At 38.0% G+C, this 16,042-nt stretch overlaps 1 protein-coding gene across 7 annotated transcripts in view; it reads left to right on the forward strand.

The window, feature by feature from the left end:
- MECOM (MDS1 and EVI1 complex locus) overlaps positions 1 to 16,042 on the forward strand; it is a 480,335-nt gene that overhangs the window by 421,254 nt on the left and 43,039 nt on the right. For all 7 annotated transcript variants that reach the window (XM_075068406.1, XM_075068408.1, XM_075068410.1 and 4 more), the window contains 2 exons: positions 2,810 to 2,944; positions 15,830 to 15,932. In XM_075068406.1, the coding sequence (XP_074924507.1) occupies positions 2,810 to 2,944; positions 15,830 to 15,932 (238 nt within the window). The remainder of the gene's footprint in view (positions 1 to 2,809; positions 2,945 to 15,829; positions 15,933 to 16,042) is intronic.

The following is a 16,042-nucleotide window of genomic DNA, read 5'->3' on the forward strand; positions in this document are numbered from 1 at the left end:
GTGTGTGTGTGTGTGTGGAAGGGGTGGGGGTGTCTGGCTGCCTGTCTCCCTCTGTCCCAGGGATCCAGAAAGAGCAGGGTTTGGCAAGCTTAGCTAGATTCCTGGCAAAGCAGCCGAGCAGCTTCTGGATCTGCCTTCGGCAAAGTTACTCCTCCACAAGCTTCTAGTCTAGAGAGCCCTAAGCTGCGTGGCTCTGCCGAATGGTCCCCTCCCAGATACACTTGCAATAAGCCTAACAGCAAATAAAAGGAAAACCAAGCGGGTTGGAAAGGGCAAGGCGTGTAAAAAAAAAAAAATCAAATAAAGGTTCCTCGGGGCAGTGGTCGCTTTTTGAAAAGGCAAAATTCCTGTGTAAGCAGCCAAGGAGGTGGCAGGGGGTGGGAAGTCACTCCTGCAATTTTGCTTTTATTTAAAAGTCTCTGGTCCTGTCAGAGAAACCCCCCCTAACTGAATAAAAATCTTCGTTACCTCCCGGAGACGTTCCTCTAAAAACGAGTCAAGCGGTCACAGTCGTTTGGGACTGAAAGAAAAGTTAAAGCATGGTTGCAAGGAGACGAAGAAAGTTAAGTTTCCAGTGGAAATGCTCTCAGCCCTTCGACAAGGGCAGAACATCGGGACTGACCATACACACGATCTGCTGTATTCATGCTCCGTTGACGCGGACAGCTGAAATAATGTTAACACTAAAACAAATTAAACGTGGACATTAGAATGCAGCTTAAAAACTTGCCTTTTTTTCCTGGACTTGTAAATGTAGTTGGTTCGGATTATTTCTTGCTTGTGAAATTCAAATATAATTGTTTAGATCGCTCTATGAGAGCGTATAGAAGAGGGGAGGGAATATTGTTGTGTTAGTTTGGGGAGGTGGGAGGGGGTTCTACCGGTCTAGTCAATCGTTTCCTCTTTTACCATGAACAGGGCCTGATCCTGCTTTCCCCACCTACTCCAAGCTTCTGTTTGGACTCAGGGGAAGCGTGGAGTTCACAAGCAAGGCAGGATCGGAGCCCCTGTTGAAACACCATCCTAAACTTCTGTGGCAGATTTATTTTTAACCAAACTACAAGGAAGCGGAATTCGAAATGAACTTCTCCAATATCGTGAAACAGAAATGGGATGATTTCTTCCTGTGTGACAAAATCGAAGCCAGTGGCGGGGTCAGCTGTGTGGTGTTTAAGTCTGGGGCAATTCACTTGAATATTTGAACCTAGTGATTTAGAATCAAGTTTGTTACAATGAAATAATGTTTAAAATGAAGCGTCCTGACAAGACCGAGGAATTTACAAAAAAACTTCTGTGACTATTTTAGCCTGAGAAATTGGCTTGGAGGAAAGAAGGCAACTTTTTCTGCAGCAGGGTCGTCACCGGAAAGTGTCCTTGTAGAGCATGCTTTTTGCTAGCACACTGGTTGCTGTTTAATCGCCTGCTAGTCAAAAGGCTTGTTCATAGTGTGTCTTGCCTTGTGTCCTCTAGTTTGTCCCCTTGAAGTTTGTGGTGAGTTAATGATCTGAATCTGCTTCTGGAGGATTACCTGAACTCTATATTAAACTGCTCTAGGGCTAGGGAAATGTACCCTTGACTTCAGTTTTCACCTTCATAAGGGCAGAGATAAAGCAGCTTTTCAGCTGGGTTCATTTTAATTAATGAATCTGAGCTGTTGTGGGGTAGAGCTAGACTATATTGTTAGTGTTTGATAGAAAACTTCCTTAGGTTTTCATTAACTAAATGATATACAATACCAGAATTCCTTTCCATTCAACCTGAAGGCCAAATGTGCTCCAGGTCTTGACTTGAATACAAATTCTTTAAGTGCAGAAACAACCTCTCTCCCTCTCTCACACACATTTCTAATACAAATAGGTTAATATACTTTCAGTACAGAATATGCCAAACAGGAGAACTTTCCAAATGTAATATTAGCTATACATTGGGCTATTGCTGAAAGCTTCGTATAGGCCAGTCATAAAACCTGCAGATAAATGGTGATATGCAGTCATATATAATGATTAGCAATTTGTCATAATATTAGAATAGAACATCCTTTTTAACTTGTCCACAATCAATCTCATTAGATTTGTTTATTTTCTACATAATTGGAACTATGTATTGGTATGTGTGGAATATTGTGCCATGTTTTGCATGAGTGTTTACATTGTTTTTCATTTATTTTCTTTAGTCTGGCATAGAGGGTCTGTTATTAACCAAGTCATGTAAATTGCCTCGATTAAGGGGTATGATTTAAGTGCTAAAGGGGGGAGGGGTTTGGGAAGCATAATATTAAAACAAGGTTAATAACTCTGAATCTAAACATCTTTTAGTGGATGGAATTTATAACAAACATGAAAATGCTAAATGCAACCTAAAAATAAATTCAACCGGAAACAAAGAAAAACCAAAAACACACACAACCCCCAAGAGGACCACCACAGACACTATTCTTAATCATTTTGGTATATAATCACAGACAAAAATTATGTCAAAATAGAATTTTAAATGATAAATATTCACTGATATAAAATGAGAAAATCAGATGTTTGCTAAATGAGTATATTTTCCATTAGCAATGATTAGCCATCACATTGATTATGGGTAAGCATTTTTCAGGACATGTTTACAACAAATTTATGATCCCTTTCTTAATAGGCATATGTTCTAACAATTATTTTAGAAGTCTCACTGGAGAAACATATTTTTGAATAAAACATGCTTAAGTGATTATCTATTTGCTTATTTGAAGACCCATGATTTTTCTTTTAATTAGTGTGGCCTGACACCAATAGAAAGATTTACCCTTTCATATTCTTCCTTCTAGATCTTGGATGAGTTTTGCAATGTGAAGTTCTGCATAGATGCCAGTCAACCAGATGTAGGGAACTGGCTCAAGTATATCAAATTTGCTGGATGCTACAATCAGCATAACCTTGTTGCATGTCAAATAAGTGATCAGGTATGTTATGGGCACTTTCCGGACTTGTCTGTAAAGAGCTTTATGGTATCAGTGGAAAAAAATAATAGTAAGCCACAGTACGTTTTATGACTTGTTTGTTGAGTATGGTACCAGGTAAAACACGATTGTGAAATTCAGAATAGAGTCATTTTTACCAGCTACTGCAGATAAGAATTTCCTATTCTTTCTCTTTAATGTCCTTTTTGTAAAATACATTGTTTTTATTTTACACCTGATATGTAACATATGAAACCAGTATTTTCCACTTGTCATTAATAATATTTTCTAATTTATCAGCCAGTTTAATTGGGTGGCTAGACTAGTGCGTTCAGTTAATCAAAACATTCAATGTGAAATTAATAGAAAATGGAGGTGAAGATACAAAACAAAAACAGCCTCCCTCCCCACCCCAAAAAACCTCTGCAAATATATGTTTTATATATAGTTATATATATATATATATATAATATAAACTATGGATACAAATATACATATTTATGCATAGAATTATGCCTTCTCATGCAATGAGATAGAGCTAATGACAGTTTTATTCTGAACTTTTTTATATTTTTAGGTAATTTTTTCCCTTTTAGTTTACTGGAGGGTTAGAACATTGACTTTTTATTGGATTGAAATGTTAGTTTCTCTCCACCTACTCCAACCTTTAAAATAAGTTTGGGGTAGGTGGAGAGAAATCATAGTAGAACAGTTTGGTTTGAAACACTGAGTTACTTGTTGGGTTTTTTTTTTTAACATAAAGGTTTCTTTTAGTATTTATATATCAAATAAATGCCATGATGAAATGTTTTAATTGAATGAAGTTAGGTTAAGAACATCATGATTCATTAAAGAAAAGAAACTAAAATGCGAAGGGCTACCAGACGGTGAATTCTCATTTTATATTTAAATGTTCATATCTGTAACAGAGTATTTGATTCTTTTAATCACTGTATTCCATTGTCACCAAATAATTAATTGAAACAGGTGGATTTTAAAGATTATCTTTAGTTGATTTAATTGCCCTGACATTATTGAGGAAAAAAATCAAACAAGACACAAAGCTTCAGTTAGTAATCATTCTTTCCAATCAAATGCCCATATATAAAACGAATGTGGGACAGTCTCCCATTTGCAACATCATTACAGGAATATGTATTCGTATCTGACAGAATGATTGATTAAAATTGACTTAACTTTTTCAGAAACTGTGCTCAAGTATCATTTTCATTCAAAACTTTTAATATTCAGCATTAAATGCATGCAGCATAGAACAAATCAACCTACCGTGAGATAACTTTATTTTTTGCATAGTCGCTTGTTCAACAAAACAAGCAATAAAATTGGTAGATGAAAAATACATTCTCAAATTAATATATGTTTTATACAGAAAATAGTCAATTCAGTGAATGCAGAGCTTTCATTTGATCATGTTGCAAAATGGAAACGATGCAGCTGAGCTCAAATATCAATATTTTACATTTAATAAAAGTTGGAATAAATGGGTAAGTTTAGTAAAGGAATAATATGAATTGATAAAAGTGGCTTACTGTCTCCATGTTGATATTTTTGTTCTGCAAATAAAATGTGCATTGTACTGAAATATCAGAATCTTTTCCTATACACACACATACATTTTTTGATGTTTTTGAAATTGAAATTACAGAGCTTAGAAGTTCCTCTTTTTTAATGCTTACATTTCTGAGATTTGGTGGTAGTATCTGTATTGCTGCCAATGATTTCTTTCATTCACTGGAGACTTGTTATTTATTTTTGCACAGTTTTGTGCTATTCATAATTCCTTATTTTTTACAGAATATTGTTGCCAAGATTTGTAAATTAAAAACTGGTTGCCTTTCAAGTAGTATGTTGTGTGAGATCTGCTGTCAACAAGAGAAAATGGATTGCTGTTACTATACACACTGAAAATGTATCCCCCAAAATTGTATCTGTCCTCAGGCATTTTATGAGCATACCCTAAAAAAATAATTCTATAAATGTGCTCTTGAATCTTAAACTGAATAGTTATTCCAATTGTTAGCTCCTCCTTCTGCTTTACTCTGCACAAACCTGTGAAAGATAACGTAAAATATAATAGGGGACCAAACTGTGAAATTGACATTACGTGGCCAAATGTCTGCATATATAGAGGGGCAAATAAAAGTCAAGTTTAAGCTTATCATGTATATGCATTTGTGTGTACACTATATGTGGGGGTGTTTGTGTCAGTCTGTCTATATAGACCCCCCCCCCAACTTGGTTTAAGTCAGAGTTAAGGTTGAGAGTACACATCATTAAGTTGTCGATAGATCAGTAATAGATGCTAGACAGTTAAGTCAGGAGGTCCCCATCCTGCTTTGATATGAGAAAGCTGCACTGAGCTCATGGATGAAGAGCTGACTCAAGAGGTTCTCCTGATCTGGTGTTTCACTCTGTTTTGCATAAGAAATAAGACCTACCAACTAGTGAATAAGAAATACTCATCTTATAATGAGCACTCTCATTGCATGAGAGACTATTCACTACTAAGGCAAGGACAGAGACACTTGATCAGCAGTAACTGTTAACCTCTAATTACTTCAACTCACCTGTAAAATTCACAGGCAAACATTGCACGCTATCTGAAATGGTAAAGGATATTTACCAGCACTCTGACCCTTAGTCTAAACACCAGTTTATAGTGCTAAATGCAAGCCTGACTGAAAGACAGGTATGAGCCCTAGACTGTTGGAAATAGAGTTTTCAAATAACTCTCTGAACTACCTATAACATAGTCAAGGTGTTCAGCAGAACTTCCTTTATTCAACAAAAAGAGAAAGAAAAACATTTTTTTTGTTTTCTATGTTAGGCTTTATGAAAGACCTATCTCCTCCACCCCCATGTTCACGTTTGAGGTCAGGTTTCATCACTTTTGATCAACTTTACAAAATGTCTGGGCTCCTTCGTATAACTGTATAAATGAGCTTTGCTGAGATGAACAGCTTGATAATAGTGGGATGCAGTCAAAACATGTATGCTGGATGCAGCTCATATTTCATTTGATTGGGGATGGAGTAGGATTTAAAGGCTGTATGTATGGGTATTTTTTTTGTTTGTTTCAAATAGAGCTGCTATAGGATTTCTCTGTTCTGTCCTCCTATTATCTCCTGTCCTGTCTAATCAGTCCTAAAAGAAGGTAATTCAAGAAGTACATGAATAATAAATTCCACAAATAGTGCACTTTCATTTTTTTCTTTTCCCCAAAGAGCCTATAGTGTTTACAGGACTGCAAGGAGGCCAGCCACCGTTATTTCACTGGAATGTATATTTCAACTTAAAATCAATTCATATTTAATACCAGCTTTTGCTATCTTGTAAGACTCAAGTTTATTATTGCTAGATCTCTGTCTATTTATTAGCATGATTTTTTTTAAAAAAATGACTGTAGAAAGAATAGAATTGTTAGACTTTCTGACAGTATTAGCATCCCAGCAACACTAATTTTTCAGTACAGATTTTGAAGGAAATCCCATTGAAAAAGGGTAGTAACTATAGTAATGTATTTTTAAGGGGACTATAGTATATTCCAAATGCACTAGCAAACAGATATCAGTGAGCTGCTAATTATAAAATACAATATTTTTTAAAAGACCAGCCAGTGGTATTTATACTTAAAGCTCTTGATTATTGTTTTTAACTTACTTATTGCTTACAGGCCTCCAACAGTGGCATAGCCATATATGGAATGCTGGAGGGCTGTGCTTAGGTTTTTCTCAAGGACACAATTATTAGAGATTCATTTTGTCTTAGCTATCGAAAATTACAGATAGCTCAAGATTAGTTTGCTGAGGATTTTTCTCGTTGAAATCAAATTTTATTATGCTCAGTTACATCTACTGGAGAGAAAAGCTAGCAGTATCTCAGTCCAAACAACTATCAAAGTATACAAGGCCAATGCCCTAAGTGAATTGCTGTACGTTTTACCAGATCTGATCACATCTTAGAGTTTTACAAACGTTTTAAATCTGCAGACACAGCCTTGTGTTTCAGATTTTACTGCCCCTGTCACTACTCCACTCCATACAGCTCTAAGTGGGAGAATAACACAACGGTGGCCGTAAGCATCTCTGCACTTCTCAAACAATTCTACTGATATATGCACCTGCAAAGGTTGTATATTTAAAGAATGGATTTTGTGGATCCTGTTTGATGATACAATGAAGTTAAGCTTTTGCCTGTTGGCAGTCAGGCAGGCTTATTTATACTACATTTATTTAGGGCTTGATTCTGCCATGCTTCCTCATGCTCAGTAGTTCCTTACTCAGCTTATAAGGCCTGGTCCAACCTATTGCAATTAGGGTTAATGCTGGGTGTCAAACTCCAGCCTTACATTTTACATATATCTATATCATCTGTGACATACTAAACTGTAATCTTTTCACTCAGCGCACTGTCCTTTCCTGAAGTGACCTAAAATTGGAAGGAAATTTTGAGAAATGTAAAGTCATTATTAATCTTGCCATTTGCGACAAGTCATACTATTGAGATAACCTTGACAACTAATATTAGTAAACTTAGGGAGACAAGTTCTTTCTGAGCATATGTCAATGATAGATTATTTAATCTTCATATACTTCCAAGAAATAATATGGAGGATTATTACTGCCCACAGAGAGAATACCAGGCTGTAATTCACCAAGTAGATTCTTCCAGTTCGTTTGTGGATTATAAATGGCAGCAGGGCACTAGCAGAAAATTCTGCCATGTTGTCACTTGAGATACATATTGTTCTACTTTATAATTTACCTTACGAAGCATTAGTGCTTCTGGAAATGGCTTGATGATATTGGTGGACACACTCACTCCTTCTCTGAAATTGTGTCAGGAACTTGGTTTTGTTTAGGCCAACATACAGGTACAATAACCAAACCCCAATCTGATCCAATTGACAGCATTGTCACCAGTCTTTGCAGAGAGGCCAAGGATTTCGAATGGGCACAGAGGAACTGAAAAAGTCTCCCATCCCCAGAAGTGGTCCTTCCATGTCAGGGTTGAGGCACATTGACTGGCTCACTAGGGGGGGAAATTGCATTGCCCCTATGCATGCTGTGTCTATTCTATGGGAGGCTGTGATGGTCAGTCACTGGGACTATCGTCTGTTTGTGAGCACTGGAATTCACAATGAAAAAATAAAGTGCAGCTGGGTGTGATTTGGACGATGATGGTTAGACACATGCTCATTACAGTGAGCTGATTACAAAGGGCAGGGATAGGCTCTGCCATTTAGCACCATACTGGAAGGGACATTGGGAGGCTGCACCACCTGGGGGAAGCACCAGGAGCCGCTCTGCCTCTGGGCGCCCCGACTATATTAAGAGGATGCTATTACAACCCTCCATGGTAGTGCTATATACTACTGTGCTGGTCCTCCTTTGTGAGCTGGTGTGGAGGTGGTGATAGTGAGGGGATAGGTCCTGCTCCTCTCCACCTCTCTTGGGATACCTCTGACCTCCAGGAGAGAAGGCAGGGAACAGTCTCCGTAAGTGAAGGATCTGACCAGTATATAAGCTGCAAAAGGGTGAGTGTGTGAGATATTCATCTCCCCACTTCCTTGTTTGTGCCCATGTAACGGGCAGGCAGAGTCAATCTTTGAGTTGTTTTCTGTGGATTTTTGCTGAACTTCTCTAAGTGCAGCAAAGAGTCCTGTGGCACTTTATAGACTAACAGATGTATTGGAGCTGAGTGCCTAATTCAAAGCCCACTGAGGTCAACAGAAAGACTCCTATATGCTGTACCCAGGCAAAACACTGATTTACTTCAACTGCTCATTTGCCTGAGTATGGCAAGATGGATGTGGCTCATATTTCAAAATTCAGTTGTCGAACTGTGCAAGTTGTTCATCCTAAGATCTAAAATTGCATTTTAGTAATTTGGACTATTTGAACGTTTAATTATAGTCTGTTACAGAAGTATGTATTAGTTTGCACTTCACATTTTCTGGTGGGCTTAAATTCATATTTTATTGGAGTCTTTTTGATGTAAAAGTTATTGTTAGTTTTGGCCATTTAATTTGTTTTGCTTTTTGGGTAAGTTCTACTTGTATTCAGAAATAACACTTTACTATTCTAAGACCAATGCCAATTGGCAGGGCTCAAGAAAGTATGCACTTGCTTGCCTAACCTGATTTAAGGATGTAGTCCCATACTGATGCACAACTTCTTTCCATGTATATACCCCTTTGCTTTCAGGATTCTAGCCTTGTGACACTAGCAAAAAAAGATTGTACTAAGGGGGTTTGATCCTGTCATTGTTTCACACACACAACTCCAGTTGAAGTCAGTGGGTATACGGACATCATGCATGGAGAATGACCACAGGATCGGCGTCTAACTCTTTTGCTAATTAGTGTGTGTCCAACAATCTCAGCTCGGATCATTCTTCACATCTTGTGATTAGTTTATGAAGTGATACTAACGCCCGCTGAACATTTTGTTCTGAGTGATAAAAATGCATATAGACATCCATAGCAAGGGACCTGTTTTAAAACATAATTTAAAGTGAAAGATGGCTATTTTAAAGGGCTGTATAGCATTGAGAAGATGAAAGCTATCCTTTCATCTGTATCATAGGCAGGGCTGTCCTCCTGCTGTGCTGATCAAATGCTTGAGGCCACGACTGCCAAAAATAAAACCACAGCCCTTTACCTGAAATTTATTGCATTTGAATTTTTGTCTTGTAGGTGCTCACACTTGCAGTACAAGTTTTCCCATTGTTCTATCAACTGGGAGAATAATGCACATAATGTAGTGTAGGAGTTCCATTCCAAAACAATAACACACGGTTCTGTGCAGAGGGCTAATGGACCTTATAAGACTTTTTTTATGACTACCAATGTGCTTAACATTTTTCATATTCTGTTCCTTTTCACGTCTTTTTCATAGTCAGCTTCTACTACAGCTGAAGTCAATTCAGTCCTTGCCAGTGGGGTACAGGACATGTAAATAGTGAACTCCTTCCTCCTAGAGCTATAAGTAAGTTAAAAACAACAATAATGTAGTTTAAATAGACAGACTACCTGCTTCCAAATCTGACTAGCATCTGTTATCTGTGCCAAAATCTGAATTTCCTAACTAGTATTGGGACACATACAGTGTTTTCCAAAGCTGTTGCATGTACAAGAATAAAAGGTTTAGTCAGATGCAACAGAATATAACTTCTCTTCAGCAGCAAGGGCAACAGATGTGTTCATATCAACTGTTGACTTTGTTCAGATATGTAAACTAAGTGTCCCTTTCCCCCCCTGAACTGGTATCGTTCTATTAAACCTTTCCTAGGTGGCTGAATGGCAAATTGAATGATGTGGTAGTAAATAAAGAATTCAAACAAAGTGGTATAGATTTCACTGGAGTAAGCAGAGATCAACAGTGAACTTCAAAGTGAGCAGGCGGCGGTGCCTGAAATAGTCGTCTCTCTACAGATTTCACAGAGAGTGCATTTTCTCTATTATTTCAATTATTACAACTTCCTGAATAGGTTGAAGGTCATTCATAATTCACACTTCTGTCATCTTTACACATGCCAAATGCAGTCTATTAAGCATAAATAAAATTTCGAGTGCCTGGCCAGGAAAAGTAAACTGGGATTCATAACAATGAGGCCTTATTCATCCCTTTGAAAGTAAATTGTGTATGTTCATTGGTTTTTTTTTAATTAATTTCCCTTTTCATCATTGCAGTTTAGTTCTCCTCTCCCTCCTTCCCCCCACGCATCAGTAGCATAAACATACTACCTTAAATCAATTCAGACAATAATGAATTAACCAAACCCTCTGATTCAAACATCCCAAACATTGAGGGGTGTTTGAAATCCATACTCAGATCTGGTTCAGAATTTTGCTCCTCTCTATCCACTAATCTTGGGGCATTTGGAATCTGGATCTGGACTTTGCAGTTTGGGCCTATTTCTATGACATATAAGCACTGATCCTGCAATTTACAAGGCATATTGCTTTGCCTGTGCATTGTAAATTGCAGGACTGGTGCTGTAGTTAGATAGCAAAGTGGCTTTAATGACACAAGGGATGAAATCCTGGCCTCATTGAAGTCAAAACTCCTACTGACTTTGGTGATTTCACCCAAAAGATCTTTAAGCTTAATAGTGAAAAAATGTATATACTCTACACTACCATTTCCAACTGCAAGTAATAACATTATGAATATAGTTGGCTATTTGTTTAAAGAGCAGGGAGAACCAGAATGAAACAGATATGGTCTGAAAGTAATTTATGACCTGTCAGCTTTCCTTGCAGAGGGCTTCCTGACTCTTCAGACCCTCTATCATAGTGAGCTTATGCTGGTTTAAAAGAACCCAAGCTAACATATTCCATTTGTACAGGGCATTGAAGAATTTCCCACTGTTTCTCAGGCAGGACAATTACAATTGGTTTTGGGTGGAGAAAATGAAAAAAATAAATCTTATAAAACACATTTACATGAAATATTAGGAATGTCTATTAAAACCAGATTACATTTACTAGCACTATAATATTTTCAGGGTTCAATATACGCTATTTTAAATCCCATTAGGATGCAATTTGACATATAAATTGTTAGACCAGGTAGAATTTTGTTTTGCATGTGCAGAAATAAAAATAAAAAAATTAAATAAATAGCTAAGCAGTTTTTCATTTCCAGAGCTTCAAAAATGTGATTTGGATCCATTTGGGGAGCTTTTTTTTTTTTTTACAAGCACAATATCTAAACATAACTTAATCTGCAAAATATAATTTTGCTGGTGTTTTCCTATATCTCTTTTCTTCACGCAACTGAAATTGCAGTCAGTGGGAGTTCTGGGAGCAGAGGCTGGACAGATCATTTCTTGGAGAAGACTAATCTCTGCTGGTATTCCAGTATATTTTCAAAATGCCAGCTCAGTCAGGCTAGACAATTAGCTATGGAACACACACATTAATTAGTTCAACATGTGTACCATGTCTGCAATACAGGAAATGCATCATACCAAGGGTTGTTACAAGGAAAGCTGATGCATCATAACACACTTCAGTGCAAACAAGACTCCATTTCAAATGCATACGAGGGCCATGTGTCCTGGGTTTGCAACAAAGAGGAAAAAGGTCTGTTGTAATATCTTCTACAACATGGCATGAACCAAGTGGAGGAAATATTAGGCAACACTGCACTACGGCTTTTGTTCATTCCTTAGTATTGATGCAGTACTGAGCTCAAAAGTGTGGCTAATTTTAAATACTGTAACACAGAATAAAAAAACACCAGCATGGACCAAGAGTATAAATTTGGGGCAGAACTGTGAAACCTCAGAGAGAGCTCTGGCAAAGATCGTGGTGCTCTCTCTCCCCAAGCTCTTACCTGTGCCAGAGGGACTGCCTCCCTTGGGGTACAGCTGTGCAAGTCAGTGCAGTGGGCAAGGTCATGATCCTTCCTCCTCTCTGCTCCTTTAAAGTAGGTTGCATGGACTGTCTTCTGTGGGAGTTGCATCAGGTCCAGAAAGGAGAAGTCCTTGGGATCTTCTGAGCTCAGGAACTTCTATTAACTATAACCTTTGCATTGGGAGTACAGTGGGAATGGAAGATTCTCAACCACCTGGCACACCCTGTCTAGGACTAGGGGCAATGTGGCTCAGTGCCTGTGTGATGTCACACATTCTGAAAGTGTGTGTGTGCACATGCATGCATATTCTAAACAAATCTACAGAACTCTTGACAAACTTAATTTGATAAAAGCTTAGCAAATGTTGAAATAACAGGTTCTTCATGAGCTCCAAAATGCTGCCATAATGTGGCCAGTCTTCAAACCATTACACAGTGCATTAGCCACACAATTTATGATTCCACCATGTCAAACATTTATTCCACTCCAGGCCCAATCCTGCACTCTTCACATGCATGGAACTATCTTTGGAGGCAAAGGAAGTTGCATGAAGAAGGACTGCAGGAGGGCCTTCAGGTATTCCCAAGACTGAATCTCATGCATCCATTATTTTGCCCCTTAGTCAGTTAGCAGCTTAGGCTTGTCTTAGGCTCATCAGTTTATATATAAATTAATATTACCTTTCAAGTGCATGGAGACCATTATACTTCTGGAAAAAACCCTCAGATTTAAATACATCTGTCTTAATAAATGGAAAAACAAATGTTGCTTAAAGCAAATATTCAGTGGATGCATGTTGACATCAAATTTATTTGCAGGAGTTAAAAACTGGCTTCACTTAAATGGGTTTCAGTCTTTGATCAAATGAGTTTTTGGTTGCCCAAACAAAGTCCCTGGTGCACCAAAGTCTAATTCAAAAATCCCCTGCATCATTTGTCACAATTGCAGTATCTTCTCAAGAGAAGACTATAATAAAAGGTCTTGTGGCTCAAGCTTGAGGTGCATTAACATAGCTGTGTGGGGAGGCAAGCTCAGAACCTCTCTTTCCTGGCACTGCTCTCTGTTGGACCCTCACATTCTCAAGAACAATAAACATTTGCTTAAAATTGGCAATGAACTCAGCAAAGTTAAAAATCACTAGGTCTCCGCGTCACTGTGCCATTCATGAGTTCCTATGTCACCTTTTTAAACTCCATCAGATAAATCCAGTATTGCTACTTTAGTCACATATTCTCTCTCTTTTTATATATATGCACATTACACTTCACAGATGTTAACTAGGCTCCTTAAGGACTGTTGCAATATTAATTTATGTATATCCTACAAAGGGTACTTTTAAAATCTTTGTCACTCTATCATTTTGAATGTTCCACTTTGATTTCATGTGCTTGTTTACATTAGGCAATAATAAGATTAAAACTGATAGTATTAGCAGAGCAAGGCAAAGGTCCCAATTCTGATCTGGTTTTACACCAATATAGCTGCATGGACTTCATAGAGGTACTTGTGATTTACACAAGTATAAGTCAAATCAGAATCAAGCCCAATGAGACTGTGATATCACAGTACTTCCTTAAAATCCTTTGGCATATGTGTGAAGGCTGCATTCACTATTGCAAGATTTCACTGCAGTTCCAATATGTCACAATTCAAATGTCAACGTGCTGTTGGAAAGGAAGCTAATAAGTTAAACCTTTGAGAGTTGCCAGCAAAGGAGGTGATTCAAATTGTTGAGAGAAGTCCATTGTTTTCTAAAGGGAAATAGAATTCCAGAATGAAACACGTGACTTATAAGCATTTATCTAAAAGATAAAAAACCATCAAGAAAATCCAAATGACGGTTTGACCAGGACAGCTCTTAGTGTAAAGGAAAAGGGAGTTGTAATCTTGACAGAATGGGAGGGGCAGTTGTGTACAAACTCCTACTCATGGCTTTTCTTGGGAAAGCACACAGCAAACAGTAGGCTGCAGCGTGTGTACATTGTGACTGATGCATTTTCCTCAGAACTTCATGTGTGCAGTGATCTCAGCCTGTCTTGTGAAAATGCTGGTGCTTATTTCAGTATAACTGCACTGCTTGCAGACTTCAGGTGGCTGAACTGCTGTTCTCAAAACAAGCCACAGAATGTCTTAAAAAAAAAATCAGAGGAAGCGCCTCATTAAGTTATTTTTAGATATTTAGCACATATTTGTGGTTGAGGCCCCTTATAAAAAATAAACAATTGGGTTTTAGGGCCACCTACTGGAGAAAAATGATAATGGCACATGGGTTAATATATTTTTGTGCACTAATTAAGATATGTCTGCGAGGAAAAAATAGATGTAAGATGGTTCTTTGCCAACAAATGTTTTTAAATGGTTGCATCTAACAGTTGCCTTTCTCTTGACTCAATAAAATGAATATTGAGAGTCAGTAGTTTTAGAGAAAACCCTGATCCAGCATCTATGAGCCTAGCAAAATATTGTTTTCAAGGATTTGCATTCAACAAGTTTCCTAAAATTTGCTGCTGTTAATTGAGTTGCCTCTGGACTATGCCTAGTGGATCTTTTTTTCCTGTTCTTCACCTTTCCTTCTGAAGCAACAGGGGAAAGACAGACATCGTTCCCTTCTCATGAAGTCCTAATTACTCAATTCCTTGAAAATCTCACAATCACATGTATGAGTTTTCTCCAGGATACACACTGGCCAAAAAGTATGCGGCCCTACTTACCCCAGTGCATTGCATTGGTTCTCCTCCTCATTCTTCCCTGATAACTACCGCAGAACCCAATTGCCAGACTCTGTAAGGTTTTCCTACAGCTGTGACATCCAGCTTCATGACAGTCTCCACAGGCAGTAAGTTTATCACCAGCTGCATATGCTGTTTGGCTACTGATGGGCTTCTTGGGCCATTTTCTCATTGTAGGCAAATTTTTCCTTTGATTCACATTTGAAGCTAAGGGATAATCAGCCGTACTGTTCTGTACAAGCCTCTCATAACATGTCATTGCAGAACCTTTTTCCCAATGTGCACATTTTAATCCAGCTTGTTCTCTCTCCCTTGCTTTTAAGTGGTGCAACTCCACTGACTTAGTGGGGTTACTCCTAATTTACACCAGTGTAATCAAGAAGAGAATCAGACCTTCTGTGTGTAAATCTGGAAAGGTTTCATTAGGGTACATTCATATCTCATTGGCAGAGCAGCAGGGAACTTGTTTTATTGATTATTTGTGAATAGGATGTGTATTATTGGAAGATTTGTGAATTGACAGTGACATTCACAACCCTCCACTCATCATCAGCTCATTTCTTGGCATAGTTTGTTAAGAGCAAGAGGTTTTTTTCATAGGACCCAAAGAGCAAAAGGTGCGGGGCCAGATTCTCTGCTATTATAAAATTGGCATTGCTCCATTGACTTAAATAAGTGGAGGATCTGGCCCCGTATTTAACCTTGCTGTGCCCACAAGCATTACTTTGTACACATTTACCTCTTGTGAGATTCAGTGTGATTCTGTTTTTCAGATATTCTACAGAGTTGTAGCAGACATTGACCCAGGAGAGGAGCTGTTACTATTCATGAAGAGTGAAGATTATTCACATGAAACAATGGCTCCAGACATTCACGGTTAGCAATTTTTTATCCGAGCCTATCTAGTTTGATACAAAATGTCCACTGAAAATAAAGTTGGGCAAATGTCTTGTTGCTGCTGGAACCTTCCTAAAATCAATGGGATT

The sequence above is a fragment of the Chelonoidis abingdonii genome, chromosome 8 (assembly GCF_003597395.2).
Source record: "Chelonoidis abingdonii isolate Lonesome George chromosome 8, CheloAbing_2.0, whole genome shotgun sequence".
Classification (NCBI taxonomy): domain Eukaryota; kingdom Metazoa; phylum Chordata; order Testudines; family Testudinidae; genus Chelonoidis; species Chelonoidis abingdonii.